The following is a 25,394-nucleotide window of genomic DNA, read 5'->3' as shown; positions in this document are numbered from 1 at the left end:
CAATAAATACGGGAGCTTGCAAGCAGCTTGGGGAGACTTCTTTTAGCTTCCCTTTCACCTCTCTTGACTTGCATAGAGTCTTAAGTAATCCTTTCTGCCATCCTCGGCTTTGCTGGACAAAGCTGAAAGCCAAATGCACATTAATCTTCTGGCATTTTTGTATCAGATTCTTATTTTTAATTTAACATCAATGATTATTAAGATAACTATAAGTTTTGCAAGTGTTTTTGCTTACCATGTTTTCTTTCTTCAATTTATTTGTCTGGCTGTTGTATTTTCTTGAGTAATTCTTTCAGAGAAGGCATGTGGGTAGGAAACTGTCCCAAGTTTTTCTTTTCTTCATTGAAAGCATGCTTGTTGCTTCCTCTCACTTGAATGTTAGTTTGGCTGGGTATAAGATTCTAGGTTCAAAATTATTTTACCTCAGAAGTTGGAGCTTATTTTCTGCTGCTTGCAGTCAGCGTAGTGAATGAAGAACCTATGTTTTTATTCTTATTCCTTGCTTGATAGCCTCTTTTTCCCACTCTGAAAGCTTTTAAGATTCTTTTCCCTTTTGTTCTAAAATTTTATTATTCATCTTGCTTGGTATTCATTGGCCCTTTTCAGTGGAAAGATGTGAGTTTCCAACTGAGATATTTTCTTCTTTATTCTTTGGTTATATATTTCTCCCCTTACTCAGTCCTTTCCTATTGTAACTATTATTAGAGAGGTGGGAACTTCTTTTTTTTTATGTTTTTATTTATTTTTGAGAGAGAGAGAGAGAGAGAGAGAGAGCGCTCAAGCCAGGGAGGGGCAGAGAGAGGGAGACACAGAATCCAAAGCAGGATCCAGGCTCTGAGCTGTCAGGACAGAGCCTGATGTAGGGCTTGAACCCACAAACCATGGCAGCATGACCTGAGCTGAAATCAAGAGTTGGACGCTTAATCAACTGAGCCACCCAGGCTCTCTGTGAGGTGGGAACTTTGGAACTTGTCTTCTGTACCGCAATTTCCCTTATTTTTCAGTTTGTCTTTTTTTCCACCTTGCTTTTTAAAGAGATTTATCAGTTTGATTATCCAACTAAGTGGCCATACTTTAATTCAACTCACCTGTGAAGTATTTTTTTTAAGTTTTATTTATTTATTTTGAAAGAGAGAGAGAGCATGAACATGAGTGGGGGAGTGGCAGAGAGAGAGGGAAAGAGAGAGAATCTCAAGCAGGCTCCATGCTGCCAGCACAGAGCCTGACACTGGGCCCAAACTCACAAACCACGAGATCATGACCTGAGCCAAAACCAAGAGTCAGACACTTAACCGATTGAGCCATCCAGGTGCCCCTGTGAAGTATCTTTAAATTCAAGATTTCTTGTGGGTTCTTTTTTCCTAGATGCCATTTACCTTTTTTTTTTTTTCAATTTTTTGTTAACGTTTATTTACTTTTGAGACAGAGAGAGACAGAGCATGAATGGGAGAGGGTCAAAGAGAGAGGGAGACACAGAATCTGAAACAGGCTCCAGGCTCTGAGCTGTCAGCACAGAGCCTGACGCGGGGCTCAAACTCACGGACCGCGAGATCATGACCTGAGCCGAAGTCGGACGCTTAGCTGACTGAGCCACCCAGGCGCCCCGATGCCATTTACCTTTAAGTGTATTCAGTTTGAGATCCCTGTGGGCAGTATGGTTGGAGCCCGTGATAAGAAGAGAGAAGGGAGAGATTTCAGCCCAGATTTACAATCTGAGGCCAAGAAAAAAGAAAGAAAAGAAAAAAGGACCAAAGAAGGGACATTAGGAAAATTAGTCCATATTTGATTTCCACAGTCTAGGATAGGAAAGGGCTTCTCATCTGAGGTCCAAGGATGGCTTCAAGTTCTCATGAAATTGAAAGCAAACCTGGAGGTGCATATGTATATGTACATTTTTCTGGGGAGAGGGCACCAGAGATTCTCCACTGTGAAAATGGCTAAAAACCACTGGTTGGATACTGTCTTGCATATGGAAGCGACTTGGTATACATCTCTTGCATCTGCTTGTTATTGAGGAGGAAGGGGAAGAACACTATGTGCTGAAGGGGAAAGTGTGTGTAAAGGCCTGGAGCGAGGGTGGGAGGCAGTTAAATAACAGGTTTCTGTGGTAAACCAGGAGACACTCAGTTTGCTCAGAGGTGAAGATACAATCTAGAGAAAAACAAGGTTGGGGAAGTAAGCTACCATGAGATCATGAAAAGCTTTGAGTGCCCAGAGAATACTACTTGTATTCTCTTTTATTTTTTCATGTTTATTTGTTGTTTTTTTTTTTTTTTTTTTTTTTTTTTTTTTTTTTAATTTATTTTTGGGACAGAGAGAGACAGAGCATGAACGGGGGAGGGACAGAGAGAGAGGGAGACACAGAATCGGAAACAGGCTCCAGGCTCTGAGCCATCAGCCCAGAGCCCGACGCGGGGCTCGAACTCACGGACCGCGAGATCGTGACCTGGCTGAAGTCGGACACTTAACCGACTGCGCCACCCAGGCGCCCCCATGTTTATTTGTTTTTAGAGAGAGAGAGAGAGAGCATGAACTGGGGGGTTGGAGGGCAGAGAGAGAGGGAGAGAGAGGGGATCCCAAGCAGGCTTCACACCACCATGCAGAGCCCAATGCAGGGCTCAAACTCATGAACCGTGAGATCCCGACCTGAGCCGAAGTTGGGACGCTCAACCTACTGGGCCACCCAGGGGCCCTTACTTGTATTTTATTCTGATGCGTTGAGGATGGGGTGCCTGGGTGGCTCAGTGAGGAGCTCAGGATGATTTTTGGCCAGAAAATGACACAGATTAAATTTCATGTAAGTTTTCTAGTTGTGGGTAAGGCTGACCAGATGAGTAGGCAGGAAGACTATATGTTTAGTGGATTATCAGTTACTCTTTGAGGATTTAATAGGACCTGGTGGGCTTGAGTAGTGTCCATTCTGAGGTCTGTCATGGAGGTGCTCAGGTTTACCAGGAGGGCTGTTCTATATCAAACACCATCTTTCCTAGAAGCTACTCTGAGTGCAGGTTAACTCTAATTTAGCTTCTCTTCTGTAGCCAGAATGATACAAACAGTAAATGAGAGAAACAAGGCCCCATTACTAAACACTGAATCTTGGACCTTCTGCTCAGTAAAACTCCTGAGGTCAATCTAGTGATTAGCACAGAGTTTTGCAAACCAGAGGGGCTCAGTACACATGTGGCTTGGATCCTCTCCTGGTTAAAATTCCCTCACGATCTGTGGGAAACAAAGACAATGATGTTCACTGGCGAAGAAAGTCAGGAAGAAATCTCAGGTCTCAGGAGCTGACAACCTGCTTTTCACTGGAGCTCTCTCCTACCTGCCCTTTCTTATTCTAATGTCTGAGAGTCTTCTCCTCAGCCATACTGAAGCCCTCTGAGGACATAAACCCACTTCTAACTTACTCAATAACATCATCCTTTTAGGTACCTACTGTATGTCAGGCATTATGCTACCTTACTTTACAATTGGCCTATAAGCTGTCTCCTTGCTTAGTTTTAAGTTTTCTTCTATCTCGAAGATTCTTTAAAATATTTTTAACATTTATTTATTTTTGAGAGACAGAGAGAGGCAGAGCATGAACGGGGAGGGGGAGAGAAAGAGATACAGAATCTGAAGCAGGTTCCAGGCTCTGAGCTGTTTGTTAGCACAGAGCCCGACGCGGGGCTTGAACTCACGAACTGCAAGACCATGACCTGAACTGAAGTTGGACACTCAATCGACAGAGCTACCCAGGTGCCCCTGTTTTTTAAAAAAATTCTTTTTTAACACTATCTCGAAGATTCTTAACAATGGGTGCTTCTCCAACTCAGTCAAAAAGCTTTAAATACGTTTATGCCAGGGCTTAATTCCAGACATTCAGAGTCGGAGCCCTGAAGATCCCAGGGATTTAGAAGAAGCTTGCTGGGTGATGCCACACACACCAGATAACCACACCTAGCACCTTAGGGACCATGTCTTATCAGCGGCACTTTCTTTCTCTTTTATTATTATTTTTTAAATGATGATCCATTTTTTTAAAATTTTTTTTTCAACATTTTTATTTATTTTTGGGACAGAGAGAGACAGAGCATGAACGGGGGGGGGGGGGTGGGGGTCAGAGAGAGGGAGACAGAGAATCTGAAACAGGCTCCAGGCTCTGAGCTGTCAGCCCAGAGCCCGATGCGGGGCTCGAACTCACGGACCGCGAGATCATGACCTGAGCCGAAGTCGGACGCTTAACCGACTGAGCCACCCAGGCGCCCCAAATGATGATCCATTTTTGAGAGAGAGAGAGACAGAGCATGAATGGGGGAGGGACAGAGAGAGAGGGAGACAAGAATCCGAAGCAGGATCCAGACTCTGAGCTGTCAGCACAGAGCCAGCCCAACGCAGGGCTCGAACCCACAAGATCATGACCTGAGCCAAAATCAGATGGTTAAACGACTGAGCCACCCAGGCGCCCCTCTTTCTCTTTCCTTTCCTTGATATTTCCCTCAGCCTCAGTCCCATCTTAAACACTGAAATCTAAACCTTCCTTTAACCCTTTGTTCTTTTTGTTTCCCTGCCAAACTCCTTGAACCAGTAATTAACTGAGTCTTACTTAGTGCCTCTACCTTTTTGCTGCCTGTTCAGTAGTCAACCCGCCAGGTCGACACTCCTAGCAAGCTTCTTCTAAAGGTCACCAATGACTAATAGTTAAACCTAAGGAGCATTTAATATTCCTTAGTTTGACCCGGCATTTGATCCTTTCATCCCTTTTACTCAGAGGCGTGATTCTCTTTTGGGTTTCCTCTAAAACTATGGTAACAACTTCTGCTTTGGGGGCTCCTCCTAATATGCCATCCCATTTCCCCATGGTATAGTCTTCCAGGGGTTGCATATACATCTTTATGTTGAAACCTTTCTGGTTTCTGTTTCTGGCCTTCACCTTTCTCCTAGTTCTCAAGCTGTATACCTAATATTGACCAGATGTATCCACGGATGTGCCACGGGCACTGCAATTGCAGTGTGTCTGAAACCCGGAGTTGCTGCAGGTTTCTGGTAATATTAGCTTCTGGGTTCTAACTCCTTTCCCGTCCTTTTATGACTCCTGCCTCAGTTTATGCCTTCACTCCCTTTTGCCTGGGTTGCTGTATTCTCTCGTGTCTGGTCTCCCTGCTTCCAGTCTCTCTCAACACAAGTTCGTCTATCCAAAACAGACTTTCTTTTTTTTTTTTTTTTTAAATTTTTTTTCCCAACGTTTATTTATTTTTGGGACGGAGAGAGACAGAGCATGAACGGGGGAGGGGCAGAGAGAGAGAGGGAGACACAGAATCAGAAACAGGCTCCAGGCTCTGAGCCATCAGCCCAGAGCCTGACGCGGGGCTCGAACTCACGGACCGCGAGATCGTGACCTGGCTGAAGTCGGACGCTTAACCGACTGCGCCACCCAGGCGCCCCCAAAACAGACTTTCTAAAACAAATCTGATCATGTCACCACTGTGCTTAAAACTCTTTCATGGCTCCCCATCCCCTCTTAGAAAAAGGGTACGGTGCAGAGTAGACAGGCTTTGGGGCCTTGCCCTAGCATCCTTGCCCTCCACTCCCCTATAGGACTTCTGAACCAGCCAGGCTCAGAGCCTGTTACTTATCCTTCTGCCCCCAGCACATATGGCTCATCTTTCCCACTCCAGGCTTCCCTGTGGTCTGGCAATACCTACAAAGGGGGACTATTATCAGGTCAGCTTGGCAGTGAGGTACCTGCTACAGAGTAGGGGCATGTCTATTGTTCACAATTTGTTTGTTTGTTTAAGTTTTATTTATTTAAGTAATCTCTATACCCAACAAAGGCTCGAACTCATGACACCAAGATCAAGAGTCACATGCTCTTCTGACTGAGCCAGCCAGGCACTCCTGTTCAAATTTTTAATTTGAAAATTTTCAAACATACAGAAATGATGAAAGAATAAGATAGTGAATACCTGGATACCACCCACCTAGAGTCAATAATGTAAAAACGTTAGCATTGTTCTTAACTCCTTTCTCACATACCTTATATTCTATTCATTAACAATTCCTTTAGGGTCTTCTTTCAGAATATATCCAAAATCCAAATACTTCTCACCACCTCCTTTTCTGTGCACTGATCCAAACCAACACCTCTGACCATGACCTTTAGCTTCCTCAAGCCTCCCTGCTTCCTCCTTGCTCCTTACAGTCTATTCCCAGCCAGCAGTCAGAGGGATCCTGTTAAGTCATTTGTCAGACTATGTCACTCCCTTGCTCAAATCCCCAGAATGTCTTTATTATTATTATTGTTTAATGTTTATTTATTTTTGAAAGAGAGACAGAGTGAGAGTGGGGGAGGGACAGAGAGGGAGACCCAGAATCCAAAGTAGGCTTCAGGTTCTGAGCTGTCAGCACAGAGCCCAAAACGGGGCTCGAACCCACAAACCAGGAGATCATGACCTGAGCCCGAGTAGGACGTTTAACCGACTGAGCCACCTAGGATGGCTCTGTCCCCCAGAATGGCTTCTGTCTACCATCTCCTTCAGAGTAGAAGTTGACGTCCTCAGAGCGGCACACAAAGCCTGTTGAATGTGCCACCAATATCTCCACGTCTTCATCTGCTACTCCTCTTCCTCACTCTGCTGTAGCTACAAAGGCCTTTCTCTATGTGGTTCTCCAAAGAGGCCAGGCACAGCCCATCTCAGGGCTTTTGTATTTTCTTTTCCTTTGCTTGTTAGGTCCCTCACCCTCCATTCTCCCCACCCCCATGTCTTTGGGCAGGACTCACTTCCTCACGTTCTCAGTGAAACCCTCCCGTACCTACTTAAAATTACATATTACTCGCCCCCTCACTCCCATACTCTCTAACCCTCTTTCCGGGTTTTTCTCCATAGCAATTATCACCACTTGATACACTATGCAGCTTTCACTTATTTATCTTCGTCATGGTCTATAAGCTCCACAAAGACAGGGATCCGTGTGCTGGGCTACCAGCTGCGCTTCCAGCACGTGGAAGGGCGCCTGGCACTAAGCCGAGCGCGGTCGGCTTCTGCGGAGTAATGCGACGCGTAGAGGAGAAAACATTGAAGTCTGGGAAGACTTTCGGGAGGGGTAAAGCTAACCGTCTGCACTTCCAACCTAGCCCTGAAGGGGTCAGGGCCGGCTCTGCTACCTCAAACCACGCCTACAGAGGGGCGGGACATCGGCCGGAAGCCGCCCCCCCAGCGGAAGACGGACTGGGCAGCTTGGGCTGCCCCAGGCTCCTGCCCCAGGCTCCTGCCCCGCCCACGCGAAAGTGGGTGAAAGGTCGGCGGTGCCAGCGCTGCGGCTGCTGCAGTCGAGCAGGGCAGGCCCGGAACAGACTGACACAGTGCCGGCCAGACGGACGGACCATGGCAGACGAGGCGAAGCCTATCAGCCCACTCAAGAACCTGCTGGCCGGCGGCTTTGGCGGCATGTGCCTGGTGTTTGTGGGGCACCCGCTGGACACCGTCAAGGTGCGAGGAGACTGGGGCGCGCGCGGGCTGGAGGGAGGAGGCCCCGGCCAGTCGCAGAAAGCAGCGTCTCCCACGAGGCGCAGCCCGGGGCAGAAGCGGGGCCTGTGGGAGCTTCCGTGAGAAGTCCAGGGAATCTCCCTTTCGTTCTTTTTGGGGGTCGCAGAGAAGCTGTTCTTCGCTCCTCAAAGAGTCATACAGCGCAGAGGGAGCAGACTCTAACCGTCCACCAAGGGCTCTGATTTAAAGTTCTCGGTCCGGCATTGCGCCACCTCTTTGGGGATAGGAAAGAAAAAGCACCTGCCCAAAGCTCTGATTGCAGCAAACCTTACAACATTACCAGCAGGATTGAAACAGGTCACCTGTTAAAGCCCTCCTCAGAAAGAGAGCTAGACAGAGGTACAATTATTCTAGAGATGTCTTTTGACACATTCCTATGGGGCCAAAGTGCCCCCATCATTTCCTTCTCACTTTCCCACCCCAGAGAGGAGGTTGGCCATCTTCAGCCTATCACCTCACATAAGCCTGATAGGCCTCCGGTGGGAAGTGATCATATCCTCAGGGATAAGCTCCTTCCAAGAAAAGCAGGTGACTGACTTCGCCCAGGGCCACGTTGATCCTGACAACTCCCAGGTGAGGAAGCCGTGGTCAAACTGAGGCTTTGGGAAGGAGGAAACTCATTAGGGCTTGTTCGCTGGTCTTCCTCACATCTTGCTTCAATTCTTTCCCCTGCAGCACATTCAGCAAGACCTGCCTGGAGACCAAAGTCCATGCCCTGTGACTTAGCATTCAGAACTTCATCCTAGTTTTCTACCCTTACTTCTGGACACACATTTGGAGGAAAATGACAGATCGTGTCCAGGGTGGGCCTGTGGGGAGCCAACATGAGTCTTACAGGGTGGGAAGTCTGTGTAGGGGACTTAAGACTAGTATGAGAGAATTGTCTGGCCTCTCTTCCTACACTTGATCCACGTAGCCAGATATCTTGTAAGTTCGAGGCATTTGGGACCTCTCTTAAAACCCTCACTTGCTGCCTTATACAAGTATTGCTCTTACTTCTGTATCCTCTTGCCCTTCTTCCCCACAGATGTTACTCTCAGGAAGGGCTCAGTGATCTCTGTACTGAAGTGTAAATGACTGAAAATGTTCCCTGGCATTTTTAACAGCCAAAAAGCCGCTTTTTAGCTTAAAACCACAAATTGCTGATTGCAGTCCTTTTGACCTCAGAGAGGCACATGGGTTCCAGTCAAAGCCTGGCCTAGGGGCACCTTCAGAGGTCCAAGGTGACTAGCTGTTGCCTAAGAAGGCAAGAACTGCAGCACTTCAGAGTTGGAGCTTGGAAAGGCTGTGTGGTAGGTGGTAAAGGGCTGGCTGAGTTCTGACTGGAGAAGTGGAGAACCCAGACATTCTGGGCAGGGGAAGAGCAGAAGTGAAGGCAGATACTGGCTTGGCAGTGGGAATCAGGCTGTAAAATAAGATCAATCATGGAGTACTTTAATGTTCTTGCTGGCTTGGATGGTTGACGTCATGATGGAACAGGTGTGAAATCTATACAGAATCACAGAAAGGTATCACTCAGAAGTTTTGATCCATCTCTCCCTCCTTACTGAGCTAGGGAGGTTGTGCCTGATTATGGAGGATCTGAAAGCCAATAAAAGGGATTTCAGATGTCAAGCAGTTCTGTTTTACACTTCTTTTATGTCCTATAAACTCCTCAGACTTGCATGGACTCTCCATTGCCTAGAAAGTGATTTCCTTATTGTGACATGTAAGGCCCTAACAAATATAAGAATAAGAGATTCTAAAGAAACAGAGGAAGAGCAGGGCGAAAATGGTGTTTTGAAAAGGTTAGTATGATAGCACCATGAGAAGGACTTGGAAGCAGAAGGACTCTGAGCAGGAAAAACAGCCAGGAAGTAGACTGCAGAAGTAACTGGATGTATCAGTTATCTATCGCATTATAACAACTTACCCTAAAATTTAGTGATAGGAAACAATAACATTCATTAACTCTCATAGTCTTTCTGAGGTAGGGTTTTGGGAGCAGCTTAGGTGGATAGTCTGGCTTAGGGTTGTTTGTGAGGTTGCAGATGTTGGCTGGCATCCAGGATGAATAAAGAACTCTTGCAACTCAATAAAAAGACAAATAGCCCAATTGAAAAATGGGCAAAGGACTTAATGAATAAACAGTAGATAAGCTTATAGAGACAGTAGATAGGTGATTGCAAGGGGCTTAGAGGAGCAAGGAATAGAGAGTAACTAGTAATGGTGTGGAGTTTCTTTTTGTGGTGATGAAAATGTTCTAAGTTGATTGTAATGAAGGTTGCACAACTCAAAATACTAAAAACCATTGAACTGTGCACTTTAAAAGGGTGAATTTTATGGTATGGAAATTATATCTTAAAAAGCTGTTGAGAAAAAGTACTGAACCAGGGTGCCTGGCTGACTCAATCGCTAGAGCATATGACTCTTGATTTTTGGGTCTTGAGTTTGAACACCACGTTGGGTGTAGAGATTACTTAAATTGCTTAAATTACCCAAAGACAGTGCCCCCCCCCCCCAAAAAAAAAGATGTTGTATGGGACTACACTCATCTTAAGGATTGGCTTCCACGTGGTTCATTCATATGCTGGCAAGTTGGTGCTGGCTCTTGTCAGGAGGCCTTCTTTCTTCCATACATGGCCTCTCTAAGCTACTTGAGTGTCCTTATAACATGGTGACTGACTTCCCCCAAAGCAGATAACCTGAGATAGAGCCAGGCAGAAGCTGGCCTTTTTGTCACCTAGCCTTGGAAGTCATATAGCATCAATACCACCATACTCTACTTGATAGAAGTAAGTTGGCTGAGTCTGGCCCACATTCAAGGGGAGTGAATTAGGACTTAAATTTGAAGGGGAAAGAGCATCAAGGAATTAGTGGACATAATTGAAAACCACTATACTGGGTAAGAATGGGTTAGGACTTGGCCTAGGAAAGGACTCAGACAGAGGAAGAAATTAGGATTCTGGAAGCATCTTGAAGGACCACTCCCACAGACTTGGTGCCCATGTCAGTAAGAGTAGGGAGAGCAGGGGCGCCTGGGTTGAAAAAAAAATTAAAAAAAAAAAAGAGTAGGGAGAGCAATAGGAAGTAGTCAGAGGTTATGCTATGGTTTCAAATCCTGAGGTAGCTAGGTTGCTCTGGCACAAATGGAACATTCATCAGGAAGGTGAGATTCCAGAGGTGATTTGAGGGAGATCTTTACTTGGAAGTTGAAAGTATAGCCCTAAAGATGGGAGAGGAGGTCTGGAGATGGCCAAGTGATAGTCATCACTGAGTAGCAGCTGAAGCCCTGCAATCTGAGTTTTCTGAATGGGATCATGGACCACATGGGTAGGGTGCTAAGCCTGAAGAATGCCCGGAGTAGAAAAGGAGACAAAGGAGGGAGTTCTAAGAAGGGAGGTTTCAAGAAGAGACATTTTGAAGCACTGTATATATCAAAAGGTCAAGAAGGATGAGGATCAGCAAAAGTGGGAGAGGAGCGCCTGGGTAGCCCAGTCGGTTAAGCGTCCGACTTCAGCCAGGTCACGATCTCGCGGTCCGTGAGTTCGAGCCCCGCGTCGGGCTCTGGGCTGATGGCTTGGAGCCTGGAGCCTGTTTCTGATTCTGTGTCTCCCTCTCTCTCTGCCCCTCCCCCGTTCATGCTCTGTCTCTCTCTGTCCCAAAAAATAAATAAAAACGTTGGAAAAAAAAAACAAATCTAAGAAGTGGGATTAAATCCACCTTACTCCAGGGGTGCCTGGGTGGCTCAGTTGGTTAAGCGGTTGGTTAACCAGGGGTGCCTAGGTGGCTCAGTTGGTTAACTCTTGATTTCGGCTCAGGTCATGCTCTCATGGTTCGTGAATTTGAGCCCCATGTCAGGCTCACACTGGCAGTGCAGATCCTGCTTAGGATTCTATCTCTCCTCTTTCTGCCCCTCCCCAGCTTGCACTCTCCTTCTCTCTCAAAATAAATTTACAAATTTTAAATTTTTTTTTTTTCCAACGTTTTTTTAATTTATTTTTGGGACAGAGAGAGACAGAGCATGAACGGGGGAGGGACAGAGAGAGAGGGAGACACAGAATCGGAAACAGGCTCCAGGCTCTGAGCCATCAGCCCAGAGCCCGACGCGGGGCTCGAACTCATGGACCGCGAGATCGTGACCTGGCTGAAGTCGGACGCTTAACCGACTGCGCCACCCAGGCGCCCCTACAAATTTTTAAATACATTTAAAAAATCCACCTTACTCCAGAATGCTTTTGTGGAGTGCCTTACCTAACGACCAGCATGCCACCACAAATAGGAAGCTGGTCATAACTATTGGCATATCACTTGAACTCTGTAAACCCAGCCTTCTTATCTGTAAACTGGGAATACCTATCCCATTGGGTCATTGTGGGATCCATTAGGTAAGAAATAAGTGGTGGAAGTGACTAGATGAGGGGAAAAAAAGGCATGCTACTAATGACATGTGAATACAGAGTTTGAATAAATTGGAGGAAAGAGAAGTCTGAATCTAGCAGGTTAAGCAAGTGCCAAAGACATGTACACAGGCATAACTATTCTCTGTTCAGAGTTTGGCAAGCAGTTCTGTTTCTGGGAGATGATTGTGTTTTAACTTCTGGTTTCAGGTCCGACTGCAGACACAGCCCCCAAGTTTGCCTGGACAGCCACCCATGTATTCTGGGACCTTTGACTGTTTCCGGAAGACACTTGTTAGAGAGGTATGGTATCTAGGTGTTGGGCATTCCTCTTACTCAGAGGACCACATTCACAGAGTTGGTTTGTTGCTTCCCTGGGGGGATAGGGTGTCTTTCTGTTGGAGGGCTAGCCCACAGCTGCGGCTCTCTCACTGTGCCATCCCATGCCCTCCTGTTGTTGCTCTGGACTCTTTGATGGTTCCAGCTGCTGTTTTATATGGATGACTAAAGCTAACAAAATGGTTTTCTCATTTGAAAGGCAGAATTCAGGGTGCTTAGGTGTCACCCAGATAAAGAAGGGAGACTGCTAAGTGATGGATTAAGCCTTGGGGGAGAAGTTGTTCCCAGGGTTCCCACAGGATCCATGCCCAAGATGGTGCTGCCTTTTTTTCTTTAAGGCATTCTTTCATCTGTGCTTCCCAGAGCTGAGTCTCATCGGTGTTCCATTGAGGCTTTAGGCTTTGGATCTGCCCCATATCCTCTGCGCTGGTGGAAGAAAGGCAGGGTTTACATGCCTCTTGGTCAAGGAACACTGAGTATCTGTTTAGTGGCTTGGCAGTGTGCTGGGTCATGGGGGCCTGGTGAGAATGGCTTGTACAAACCCAACTCCCTGCAGGGTTGAATAGGTTTCCTTCGTCCATATGCATGCACATCCTTGGTTTTTGCTGTGCCAAACTGACCTCTCTGCTTTCTGAAACTGCCAGAAGTCTTGGCTGTGCTGCGTGGAAGTGGGTGGGCCAGGATGGTGGAAGGAAGGCTAACCAGGAGGCAAGGGCTTAGTTAGGCCCTTAGGACTTGGACATGCTTTTCAGCCCTGGCTGGGAGCTGTAGGCTTTGGAACGACTTTGTCACATGCTGCTTTTGTAGATCCTCCTCAGAACCTTCTCTTCCCCCTTCACTCTTTACTGTTTTCTGCCTTTGCACTTTGTCCTCAGACAGTCTGCTTACAGTGTGTGACAATGTTAGACCTTTGCAGGACCCAGGAGTGCCGACTGGTACAGTTGTGCCCCTTTAGTTCAGGAAAGAAGATTGGTTGTGAGTGCCCAGGATCTTCAGAGAGACAGGTTCTCCAGCCTGTGTCCGTGGACTCTCCAGGTGTGGAGCACCACCCTATTTCTCCTGTGGTTCTATCTTAAGCAGCAACTATAGGGGCACCTGGGTGGCACAGTTGGTTGAGTGTCCGACTTCAGCTCAGGTCATGATCTCGCGGTTCGTGAGTTTGAGCCCCACGTTGGACTCCGTGCTGACAGCTTGGAGCCTGGAGCCTGCTTCGGTTTCTGTCTGTCTGTCTGTCTGTCTCCCTCTCTTTCTGCCCCTTCCCCACTTGTGCTTTGTCTCTCGCTGGCTCTCAAAAATGAATAAACGTTAAAAAAAAAATGTAAAAGTGGGAATGCAAGCTGGTGCAGCCACTCTGGAAAATAGTATGGAGGTTCCTCAAAAAACTAAAAATAGAATTACCCTATGACCCAGCAATTGCACTATTAGGCATTTATCCAAGGGATACAGGTGTGCTGTTTCGAAGGGACACCTGCACCCCCATGTTTATAGCAACACTATCAACAATAACCAAAGTATGGAAAGAGCCCAAATGTCCATCGATGGATGAACGGATAAAGAAGATGTGGTATATATATACAATGGAGTATTACTCGGCAATCAAGAAGAATGAAATCTTGCCATTTGCAACTACATGGATGGAACTGGAGGGTATTATGCTAAATGAAGTTAGTCAGAGAAAGACAAAAATCATATGACTTCACTCATATGAGGACTTTAAGAGACAAAACAGATGAACATAAGCGAAGGGAAACAAAAATAATATAAAAACAGGGAGGGGGACAAAACAAGAGACTCATGGAGAACAAACAGGGTTACAGGAGGTTGTGGGAGGGGGGGGATGGGGTAAATGGGTAAGGGGCACTAAAGAATCTACTCCTGAAATCATTGTTGCGCTATATGCTAATTTGGATATAAATTTTTAAAAATACAAAATTAAATTTAAAAAGTGTAAAACAAAATGAGCAACTATAACATTTGTTTTTAAAATTATTCCTTATTTTGTATTAAAGTGATACAAACACTTGGGTTTGTTACTGAAAGGCTTGTAACAAAGTAGCAAAATGATTTATCCACCTCTTCTCCAGAGGTAATTTTTTTCAGCTTTTCCAGTTGTTTATGCTGTTTCTTCCCAGAAAAATATACATTTACAACTATATTTAATACACTTTTTATATGTGTTAGCTACCTATTTGTGGTAGATGGGTTTTAAGTCTTACATTTCTTTTTTAATGCTTTTTAAAAAATATTTATTAAACTTTTTTTAATGTTTATTTATTTTTGAGAGAGAGAGCACAAGTGGAAGAGGGGCAGCAAGAGAGGGAAACACAGAATCTGAAGCAGGCTCCAGGCTCTGAGCTGTCAGCACAGAGCCCTATGCAGGGCCCAAACTCACAAACCGCGAGATCATGACCTGAGCTGAAGTCAGATGCTTGACAGACTAAGCCACCCAGGTGCCCCTATTTATCTATTTTGAGAGAGAGGAAAAAGCACACACATGCGCACACGCAGGGGAGTGGCTGAGAGAGAACCCCAAGCAGGCTCCGCGCTGTCAGCACAAAGCCCAATGTAGGGCTTGAACTCAAACCGTGAGATTGTGACCTGAGCCTAAACCAAGAGTCACACTTAACCAACTGAGCCACCCAGGTGCCCCTAGTCTTACATTTCTTTATGCCCTTTCTGCCCTGCCTGTATAGTTTTATCATATGTTGTGGTTTAATTCAATTTACTGTTTTCATGATTACAACTTTATATATTTTTTTCCTCTTAAGTAATATAGTATGATGCGCATTTTATTTCTTGTGTGACTTTTTGTTTTTCTTGAGGTTAGGTAAAATAATTGTGTCAGTTTCTTTTGCTTGTGTTTCTTTGAATTGCTGTCTTGGTTATCTTGTACCTAAGAAAGCTCTGTGGAGTACCTTTCTGTTTGGTTTTCCACACTGCCTAAACAGTTGTAATCTGTTCTTCCACTGTGAGTTGTTTTGCTCTGTTTCTTTTGTTTTTTGTTTTTTTTTGGGAAACTTCCCTTCTGGGGTCCTCTATCCTCATACTCTTGTGTGGACTGGCTTCTTTCCAGGCCCACAGTACCCAATGCCATCCCAGAAGCCTCCTTTACCTCTCTTGGGCTCAACCCTTGGTCTCCTGGGTCCCAAATCTTTTTCCCTGGTTACGAAACTCATTTGGTTGGGATATCTGTTTGTCTGTTTATTGGCTACTGGCATAGTTGATTTTATCACAAACTGCATGAGTGAAAATTGATGTGCAGTCTTACTATTGTTTCTAATAATAAAAACCCTATATCTTAGTACTTGGAAAATACAAAAATTTCTTAATTACCTGTCATCTCACTCCGAGGAAGTCAGATCACATTATACATCTTATCTTCTAGCCTGCCTTTTTAGTGGTCTCTAAGTAGACTTAATAGCATCTTCTCATGTTACAGTGTGATTTAATGGCCGTGTGATAGTCCATTTATGGAATTCCCATCATTTGTCTTGTTAATCTCCGATTTGGGAGTTTTTTGGATTATTCCAAAATTTTGGGAGCTTATAAATGCCTAATGTCATTCTCTTTTTACATCTCTGAGTATTTTCTTAGAATAAACTTCTAGACACAGAATTTCCTGATGAAAGGGCATGCTGCATATTGCCAGATTGCTTTCCAGAATAAAAGCTGTTTCTGGTTTCTTCAGCAGTGTATAAAAGGACAACTATTTCTGGGGGTTTCTTCCTTTTGTTTTTTTTTTTTTTTAAGTTTATTTATTTTGAGAGAGAGAGAGAAAGAGATGTAGGAGGAGAGAGAGAGAATGCCAAGCAGGCTCTGCACCATCAGCACAGAACCCAAGGCAGGACTCAAACTCATGAACTGTGACATCATGACCTGAGCTGAAACCAAGAATTGGACACTTAATTGACTGAGCCACCCAGGCTCCCAGGTGTTTTTCTTCCTTTTGAAAGTTCTCTTCACTCGGAGAAGAGGTGAAGGAAGGAAGCCACAGTTTAGAGGACACAGTACGTTGCTGTTTCAGCGGTATAAAGGGTACTTGTGTCTATAAACAGCTTCTGTTTCTGTGATTCCTTGCAGGGCATCACGGGACTATATCGGGGCATGGCTGCCCCCATCATTGGGGTCACCCCCATGTTCGCTGTGTGCTTCTTTGGGTTTGGTTTGGGGAAGAAACTGCAACAGAAATGCCCAGAGGATGTGCTCAGGTGAGTACTTACAGGTCTGGAGCACTTGAAGCTGTTCCGCCTGGTGGTGTGACATGGGTCAAAGTGAAAAATCTTGGCAGATAGGGAGTGGCTGCCCCTCTGGACCCCTAACACTGGCTCCTGGTTGCTCCACATGAGGGAGGTACTTGAGCTTCTTTTGCCCTGTGAACCAAAGGGAAAAAGAAAACAACCCCAAATCCTCCCCCATCTTCCCTACCAGGTTGTCATAATTTCTTCTATGAAGTAGTATCACTTACTGTGGATATTAGTAATATCAACCCCATAGCATTGAGAGGTCTGAATGTGAAAAAGTATGTAAAATGCCATGAACAGTCCCCAGTGCTACAGCAATGACAACAGCAGCCTTGTCTTCCATCCCCTGCTTGGGAAAAGGGAAGGACCCTTAACCAACTGAGTCACCCAGGTGTTTCTCAATTTTTTTTTTTTTTTTTTTTTTTTAGTGTTTATTTGTTTTTGAGAGAGAGAGTGTGTGTGTGTATGAGCAGGGGAGGGGCAGAGAGAGAGGGAGACACAGAATCCAAAGCAGGCTCCAGGCTCTGAGCTGTTAGCACAGAGCCCGACGCAGGGCTTGAACTCATGAACCAGGAGATAATGACCTTAGCCGAAGTTGGACACTTAACTGATTGAGCCACCCAGGTGCCTCTCAATTTTTTTTTAATTAAACCTTTTTAAATTTTTAATTGAAGTATAGTTGACACATAATATTAGTTTCAAGTATATAATGTAGTGATTCAACAATTACATACATTATGAAATGCTCACATGGTAAGTGTAGTTCCCATCTGTCACCATACAAAGTTATTACATAGTGACTATATTCACTATGATGTACTTTTCATCAGACCAGCTTCTTGGCATGCAGGGGGATTCAGAGTGGAAACATGGGATGATAAGATGTCCTCAGTCTGAGACTTGCAGGGTGACAACAACTCCTGGGAAGGGCTGCAGGCAGCACAGATCCCACAGAGGCTGGCCAGGCCTAGGTCCAAGAGTTTGAGGGAGGAAGCCCAGGGTGCTGTGTGGTTGTTTTCTGTCACTACTTCAGGCCACAGCATGCTGAGTAAGGGTCTAGGACGTAGATGAGATGCTTATAATGTGAAACTATTTCTGGAGTCCTTGTGACCCTCTGAATGTGACAAGCTTCTATAAATAGCCACAGGTGGCCACAAATGTGAATGTGTATGGGGTCCTTTTGAAGCTGTGTTTGGCTGTTAGTAGTCCAAATGTCCCAGGGACACATGTCTTCTCTGAGAAGCTGGTATTCTAGCTCATGTACCAGCTCATAGTTATACTGGGGCCATGCACTAAAACCCCCAGTGGGGTCATTGTTAGTACTTAGACCTGTGGGTTGTATTCCCTGTACAATCACATCAGCATACAAAGAAATACCCTTCCTGCTTGAGCAAAGGTTGAGACACTGAGGACCCCACTCGTATAATCTTGCCATGTTTTAAATTCTGGACATCAGCCCTGCCATGTTTCCCCTCCCTGCAGTGGTATTTGAGGATAGTATGGAAATGAGCATTACCAGGATCTTGGAGTGGATCCCCAAGAAGCTTCAGACTCACAGATACCAGCCTAGGGTGGGGGTGGGGAGTGGCAGAATGGGCCAGGCAGTCATAGAGTGTCTAAAGAGTTCTCTGGGCACACACAGAGAACCCATTCAGAGAAAAGTCCTTATTCCCAAGAGATGGGGATGTGCCTGGCCTGGAGTAAGGGCATCCTGCAAAGTACAGAGCATGTTGGTCTCCTGAGGAGAACTTCAGTTGCTGAGAGGGCTCCTCTTGGAGACAGCAGTATGAACTGTGTCTGTGAAGGAGGCCGTGCATGAAAGCAAGTCTCTTGACTGTTCGACAGCCAACCTGTGTGCTAGGTCTGCATGCCTGAGGTATATGTGTGGGCCCTGCCTGGAGTGAGAATATAAAACAACAACAACAAAAACAGGGCTGTTGAAACTTATGCCCTACCTAGAGGGAAGGACTGCAGTAGATGTCTCTCTACCCCGTTTGACATCTGTTCTCCAGGTCTTGGGCTCTTGTTGAGTGGGACCTGGCTGAAGACTCAACTGTCAGAGGTTGGGGTCAGGAGGGGCCTGAGGCTCTGGCAAGTAACTGAAGATTTTTAGTAACCTTTCTTAAATTGTAGAGGCTCTGTTGAGATGTTAATTATAGCTTTGTGCTCCATTGCCTCCTGGTGACCCTTGTATTACTAATAGAAAAGGAGATGCCAGAGGTAGCACAGACAGCTGTGTGCTATAGATACCTGGAGCCTCACCTCCAAATACTTCGTGTGGTTTATTCTGTAGGGGTCAGGGTGAGGATCCATCTCTCTGGCCGCTGAGGGATCATTCCCTGCCCAGAGGGCTACAGAACTCATCATGCCTCTCTGGGTACCATCCCTGTCTGGGCCTTTTTCAGCATCTTAACAGCACACTCTTTGCAATTGGCCTGGGTGCCCTTCATCCTGTGGAAATGGCCACAACTGTCCCCCCAGCCTTGATGCTGTCTCACTTGAGTCTTGGCTTAAAATGTTCTCAGGCCCTTGCTGATCCAGAGGAAGTGAGATTGGAGGGAAACTGGGGTTGACTGAGACCCAAATCTTGAGTTGGAGGCTTTTTTCCACAACAACCCTGAGTTTTACAAATGGGGAGTCAAGGCTCAGTGAAGCCTAAAAACTAATCTGTAGTCATTGTGCATGACAGGCCCAGGCAGGGAACTATGTCTCACTATAAAGCTTCTGTGGGTGAGGCCAACCGAGTGTGCAGGTGGCCTTCTTGACCAAGCTCATATTACTCTTGGTACTGAGACCTCTGCCCTGGAAAATTTGACCTCAGAATACACCTAGGACTTTGCTTTTGTGCAAAATATGGTTTATTTCTGCTGGGCTTCTGCCTAGTCCAAGTGCTTATTTTTTCTTACAAAGTCATCCTTCGTGCTGGGATTGCTGCTGTCCTGGGTGGTTAGTCACAGGGGTTGCCTCTGGTTTTTGTTTTCAATACAGCTACCCCCAAATATTTGCAGCTGGGATGTTATCTGGTGTATTCACCACGGGAATTATGACCCCTGGAGAACGGATCAAGTGCTTGCTACAGGTAAGAGTATGAGCTGGTGTGGGGGAATGTGATCTGGGGGGAGGCAGCTAGCTTTTTCCATTCAGTATGCAATTTTGTGTGGATGTTTATGTCCTTTCACCCTTTATAAAGGCTTCAGGTCAGGTGTGCAAAACAGTTTCAAGGTTTTCAAGAGCATGGAAGCAATCGTAGTAGAATCGAGAACGAGGACAGTGTAACAAACCAACCAAAATGTCACACCTGTGATGTGTCATTCTAGACTTATCGACTCTTATTAACAGTACTTCAGGAACTCTGAAAGGTGAACCGTGTTTCTTCAGAGGTGGAAGGGAGGCTACTTCTGCCTGTGTATCTTATGTCTCTACCAGTTGCCCAAAGACTCAGTGCCCTTTGAGTACCTGGCTCATTGACAGCCAAGGGTGTGAATTGGTCTCCTGCCTTACCACACAGGCTCCTTTTAAAACAAAAAAGTTACCGCTGTTTTCTTCTAATAGCTGAAGTAATTTAACACATAATTCTTGCTAGAAAATTTTGATAATGCAGAGAAGCACAAAGAAAAAAATGTATTTATCACCCATGATACCACCCCACTGAGGTAACCACTGGTATGTTTTTGTGTGAATTCTTCTAGCCTTTTTGGTAAACATGTATGTTAGGAAATGTTAACTTTTGAAATAAAATTGAGGTCACATAATGCATTAGTTTTATAACCAGCTTTTTTCACTTGATGTATCCTAATTTTCTGTGGTTGTTTTTTCTCAAGCATCATGTTCTGTATCTTATTTCGTTACATGGCTGTCATTTACCCAATAATTCCTTATCTGGGGACATGACAAATTATATACGATAGCAAAGATCTTTATAAATAAGTTTTTGTGTGTATATCTGATTCTTTTCTTTTCTTTCCTTTTTTTTAATGTTTATTTATTTTTGAGAGAGAGAGCAGGGGAGGGGCAGAGTGAGAGGGAGACAGAGGATCTGAAGCAGGCCCCTGCTGTCAGCACAGAGCCCAATGTGGGACTCCAACCCACTAACTGTGAGATCTTGACCTGAGCCAAAGTGGGAAGGAAGCTCAACTGACTGAGCCACCCAGGCACCCCATGTATACCTGATTATTTTCTCAGAATAAATGTCCAGACATGAAATTAGTATGTTTAAATGTGTGTACATTTATTTATTTATCTATCTATCTATCTATCTATCTATTTATTTATTTAAGCTTTGTTTATTTTGAGGTGGGGGGACAGGGAGAGAGCTAGAGAGACAAAGAGAATCCCAAGCAGTCTCCATACTGTCAGCATAGAGCTCAATATGGGGCTTGATCCCATGAACCATGAAATCATGACCTGAGCCAAGATCAAGAGTCGGACGCTTAACCAACTCAGCCACCCAGGCACCCCCTAAAGGTGTATACTTTAAAAAGTTTTTAAAACATATTACCAAATGGCCCTCCTATAAAGGCCTATCCCTTTCTATTCTCAGTCAATAATACAGGAGCACCCACTGACCAGGAAACTCTGCAGCATCTAATTTACAATCTCTGCCAGTCTGATGGGTGAAAAATTTGCATTGTTTTAATTTTTTCATGTTTTTATTTTTTTAAATGGTTGTTTTTGAGAGAGCACAAGTGGGAAGGAGCAGAGAGAGAGGGACAGAGGATCTGAGGTGGGCTCTGCATTGACAGGCAGCCTGATGTGGGCTCGGACTCACGAACCACAAGATCATGACCTGAACTGAAGTCAGTCACTCAACCAACTGAGCCACCAGGAACCCCAATTTTTCTTGCTTTTAAATGATAATGAGGTTAATTACTCTGATGAATATTAGTTGTTTGTATTGTTTCTTTATGAAGTACCTATTTTTCTTTGCTCATTTGTTTGTTTTTTTGACTTATAAAAGCTTTGGACGTGTTAAGGTTGTTAATTACTTACTGTATGTGGCAAGTCTTTTACATGGTTTGCATTTGTCATTTAATTTTGTGTATTTTTTTGAGCTTTTAACAGTGCAAGCTTTATTCCAATTTTGTGTATTTTTTAATTAAGCTTTTTGTTTTGAGATAATTATAGATGTATGTGCACTTGTAAAAAATAATGTAAAGGGAAAAATAATAATACAGAGAGATCACATGTACCCTTTATCCAGTTTTCCCATAAAGGTAACATCTTGTAAAATCCTAGAACAATATTACATCCAGAATATTGATATTGATATGGTAAAGATACAGAATATTTCCATCATTGCCATGGCCACATCCATTTTCCTTCTCCCACTCTAGTTCTTAACTGGCCCAGCAACCACGAGTCTATACTCCATTTCTATAATTTTATAATTTCAAGAATGTTATATAAATGGAATCATACTATAGTAAAGTTCTCAAGTAAACTTTTTGGATTGGCTTTAACAATTTTTTTTTGTAATTATGAATTCTTTTTTGGGGGAGGGGGAGGGACACACCGGGGGTGGGGAGGGGTGGGGCACAGACAGGATCTGAAGCAGGCTCTGCACTGACTGACAGCAACAAGTCCAACGTGGGACTTGAACTCACAAACTGAAATGATGACCTGGGCCAAAGTCGGATGCTTAATTGACTGAGCCACCCAGGCGCCCCTGGATTGGCTTTTTTTTTTTTTTTTTAATTTTTCTTTTTAATGTTTATTTATTTTTGAGACAGAGAGAGACAGAGCATGAACGAGGGAGGGGCAGAGAGAGAGGGAGACACAGAATCGGAAGCAGGCTCCAGGCTCCGAGCTGTCAGCCCAGAGCCCGACGTGGGGCTCGAACTCACTGAATGCGAGATCGTGACCTGAGCTGAAGTCGGACGCTCAACTGACTGCGCCACCCAGGCGCCCCTGGATTGGCATTTTTTTTTTTTTTTTTTTTTAAATTTTTTTTTTTCAACGTTTATTTATTTTTGGGACAGAGAGAGAGACAGAGCATGAACGGGGGAGGGGCAGAGAGAGAGGGAGACACAGAATCGGAAACAGGCTCCAGGCTCTGAGCCATCAGCCCAGAGCCCGACGCGGGGCTCGAACTCACGGACCGCAAGATCGTGACCTGGCTGAAGTCGGACGCCCAACCGACTGCGCCACCCAGGCGCCCCTGGATTGGCATTTTTAACTCAACATAATTTTCTGGAGATTCACCAGATTGTTGCATGTATGAATTATTCATTTCTCTTTAATAGTCCATGGTGTGTTTAACTTTTCATCCATTGAAGGACATCTGGGTTGTTTCCAGTTTGGGGCTGTTATGAATAAAGATGGTATAAACATTTGTATTCAGAGGTTTTGCTGAGAAAATAAGTTTTCATTTCTCTGGGATAAATGCCCAGGAGTACAATTGTTGAGTCATATGGTAGTTGCATGTTTAGGGTGTTTTTTTTTTTTTTTTTTTTTTTTTAAAGAGAGAGAACAAACATGGGAGAGGGGCAAAGGGAGAGAGAGAGAGAGAGAGAGAGAGAGAGAGAGAGAGAGAGAGAGAATCTTAAGCAGGCTTCTCGCTCAGCACAGAGCCCAATGTGGGGCTCGATCACGCAATCCTGGGATCATGACCTGAGCCAAAATTAAGAGTCGGAAGCTCAACCACTGAACCGTCTAGGCCACCCAGGTGCCCCTTTACTGTTGAGTTTTTAGAGTCCTTTATTCTAGATACCAGTGGTTTAAACTAATAAGAACAAATACTATGCTTGATCTTAGCCAAAATGCCGAGAAGTGATAGATAGATACTAGTGGTTTGACAGATACATGGTTTGCAAATATTTTCTCTCAGTTTATAGTTTGGCTTTTCATCCTCTTAACAGAGTATCTTGAGCAAACATTTTCTTTTTAATGTTTATTTTGTGCTCCCTCTCTGTGTGGGGAAGGGGCAGAGAGAGGGGGAGAGAGAGAATCCCAAGCAGGCTCAGAGCCCGGTGCAAGGCTCGAATTCATGAACCATAAGATCATGACCTGAGTCAAAACCAAGAGTCAGATGCTCAACTGACTGAGCCATCCAGGAACCCCTTGAGCAAACATTTTTAATTTTAATAAAGTTGGGTTTGTTAATTTTTCTTTTATGGATTGGACTTTAGGTATTTGAGGCATTGGGTCTCTTTACCTAGCCTGAGATCCCAGATTTTCTTCTGTGCTTTTTTCTAAGTATTCTATTTTTTTTTTTATTTTTATTTTTTAGAAACAAAAGAGAGAGACAAAGCAGGAGAAGGGCAGGGTCAGAGAGGGAAGGAGACACAGAATCCAAAGCAGGCTCCAGGCTCTGAGCTATAAGCACAGAGCCTGATGTGGGGCTCGAACTCATGAACTAAGATCATGACCTGAGCCGAAGTCAGACGCTTAACTGCCTGAGCTACCCAGGTGTCCCTAAGAATTCTGTTTATAGTTTAACATTTTACATTTAAGTATGTGACCCCATTTTGAATGAATTTGTATATAATGTACAAAAAATTGCCTATGGCTGTCCAATTGCATCAGTGCCACTTGTTGGAAAGACTTATCTTACTTCACTGAATTGTTTACATTATGTTAAAAATCAACTCAGCATAGCAGCACCTGGGTGGGCTCATGCAGTTAAGCGTCTGACTCTTGGTTTCGGCTCAGGTCATGATCTCACGGTTCACAAGTTTGAGCCCTACATCAGGCTCTGCGCTGACAGTGTGGAGCCTTCTTGGAATCCTTTGTTTTCTCTCTCTCTGCCCTTCCCCTGCTCATGCTCTCCCTCTCTCTCTCTCTCAAATAAATAATAAACTTAAAAAAGAATCAACTGGGCATATTTGTGTGGATCTACTGCTTTGTTCTGTATTTCCTCCCATTGATCTATATGTCTATCCTTTTACTAATACTACACAGTCTTGATTAATATAGGCATGTACTAAGTCTTGAAATTGAGTAGACTGATCCCTCCCACTTTATTCTTAAAAAAAAAAAAAACCCTTATTCTAGCTATTCTAATTGCTTTGTATTTCCATATAAACTTTAGGGTAATATAGAAAATTGAGAAAAATTTTGCTGAGATATATGTTAAATCTATAGGTCAATTTGGATGAAATTGATACTGTTTTGAGTCTTCCAATCCATGGACATGGTATGTCTCTCCATTTATTTAGAACTTTAATTTCTTTCATCAGTACTGTGTACTTTTAAGCATCTAAATCCTGTACATGTTTCTTTAAATTTATATTTAAGTCTTCTCTCTTTTTTTGACTTTCAAAAATGGCATTGTAGGGGTGCCTGGCTGGCTCAGTTGGTAGAGCATGTGACTCTTGATCTCAGGGTTGTGAGTTCAAGCCCAAGTGTTAGGTACAGAGATTAAAAATAAAATCTTTTTAAAAATGGCATTGGGAATGGTACTCTAAGTTTAATTTTGTTATCTACATGTTCTTAGCTAGCTCATAGAAACACAATTGATTTTTATATGTTAATCTTATGTCCTGTGACCTTCCTGAATCCCTTATTAGTTCTAGGATTATTTTTTTTATACAATCTGTGAGATTTTCTGTGTAGGAAGTCATGCCATTTGCAAATAGAGACAGTTTTATTTCTTCATTTCTGATATGTTTAACTTTTATTTCCTTATTTCACTGGCTAGAACTTCCAGTACTATGTTGAATGACGAGAATGGACATTTTTGCCTTCTTCCCAATCTTACAGGGAAGTATTCACTATTTCATTGTTAAATATGTTAGATATACTTTTTTTTTTTGTAGATGTTCTTTATGAAGTTAAGGAAGTTACCTTCTTTTACCCTTTTTTCTGAGAATTTTATCATGAATGGATATTGACTTTTGTCAAATACTTTTTTTATTTCTGCATGGATTGATGTGATCATGTGAGTTTTCTTTAACTTGTTAATATGGTAG

General features: G+C 44.1%; 1 protein-coding gene and 1 pseudogene across 1 annotated transcript in view; one reads left to right on the top strand and one right to left on the bottom strand.

Annotated features, from left to right (window-relative positions):
- Nucleotides 1–7,195: 7,195 nt before the first annotated feature.
- Nucleotides 7,196–25,394, top strand: part of SLC25A20 (solute carrier family 25 member 20) — a 30,043-nt gene continuing 11,844 nt past the window's right edge. The window contains exons 1-4 of the mRNA XM_047850857.1: nt 7,196–7,469; nt 12,116–12,208; nt 16,325–16,452; nt 19,474–19,564. Coding sequence (XP_047706813.1) covers nt 7,365–7,469; nt 12,116–12,208; nt 16,325–16,452; nt 19,474–19,564 — 417 coding nt within the window. The 5' untranslated portion in view covers nt 7,196–7,364. The remainder of the gene's footprint in view (nt 7,470–12,115; nt 12,209–16,324; nt 16,453–19,473; nt 19,565–25,394) is intronic.
- On the bottom strand, nt 23,163–23,258 carry LOC125161422 (uncharacterized; annotated as a pseudogene).

This window comes from Prionailurus viverrinus, chromosome A2, assembly GCF_022837055.1.
Source record: "Prionailurus viverrinus isolate Anna chromosome A2, UM_Priviv_1.0, whole genome shotgun sequence".
NCBI lineage: Eukaryota > Metazoa > Chordata > Mammalia > Carnivora > Felidae > Prionailurus > Prionailurus viverrinus.
Note: the sequence above shows the minus strand (reverse complement) of the source record. Positions and strands in the feature narration are given on the sequence as shown.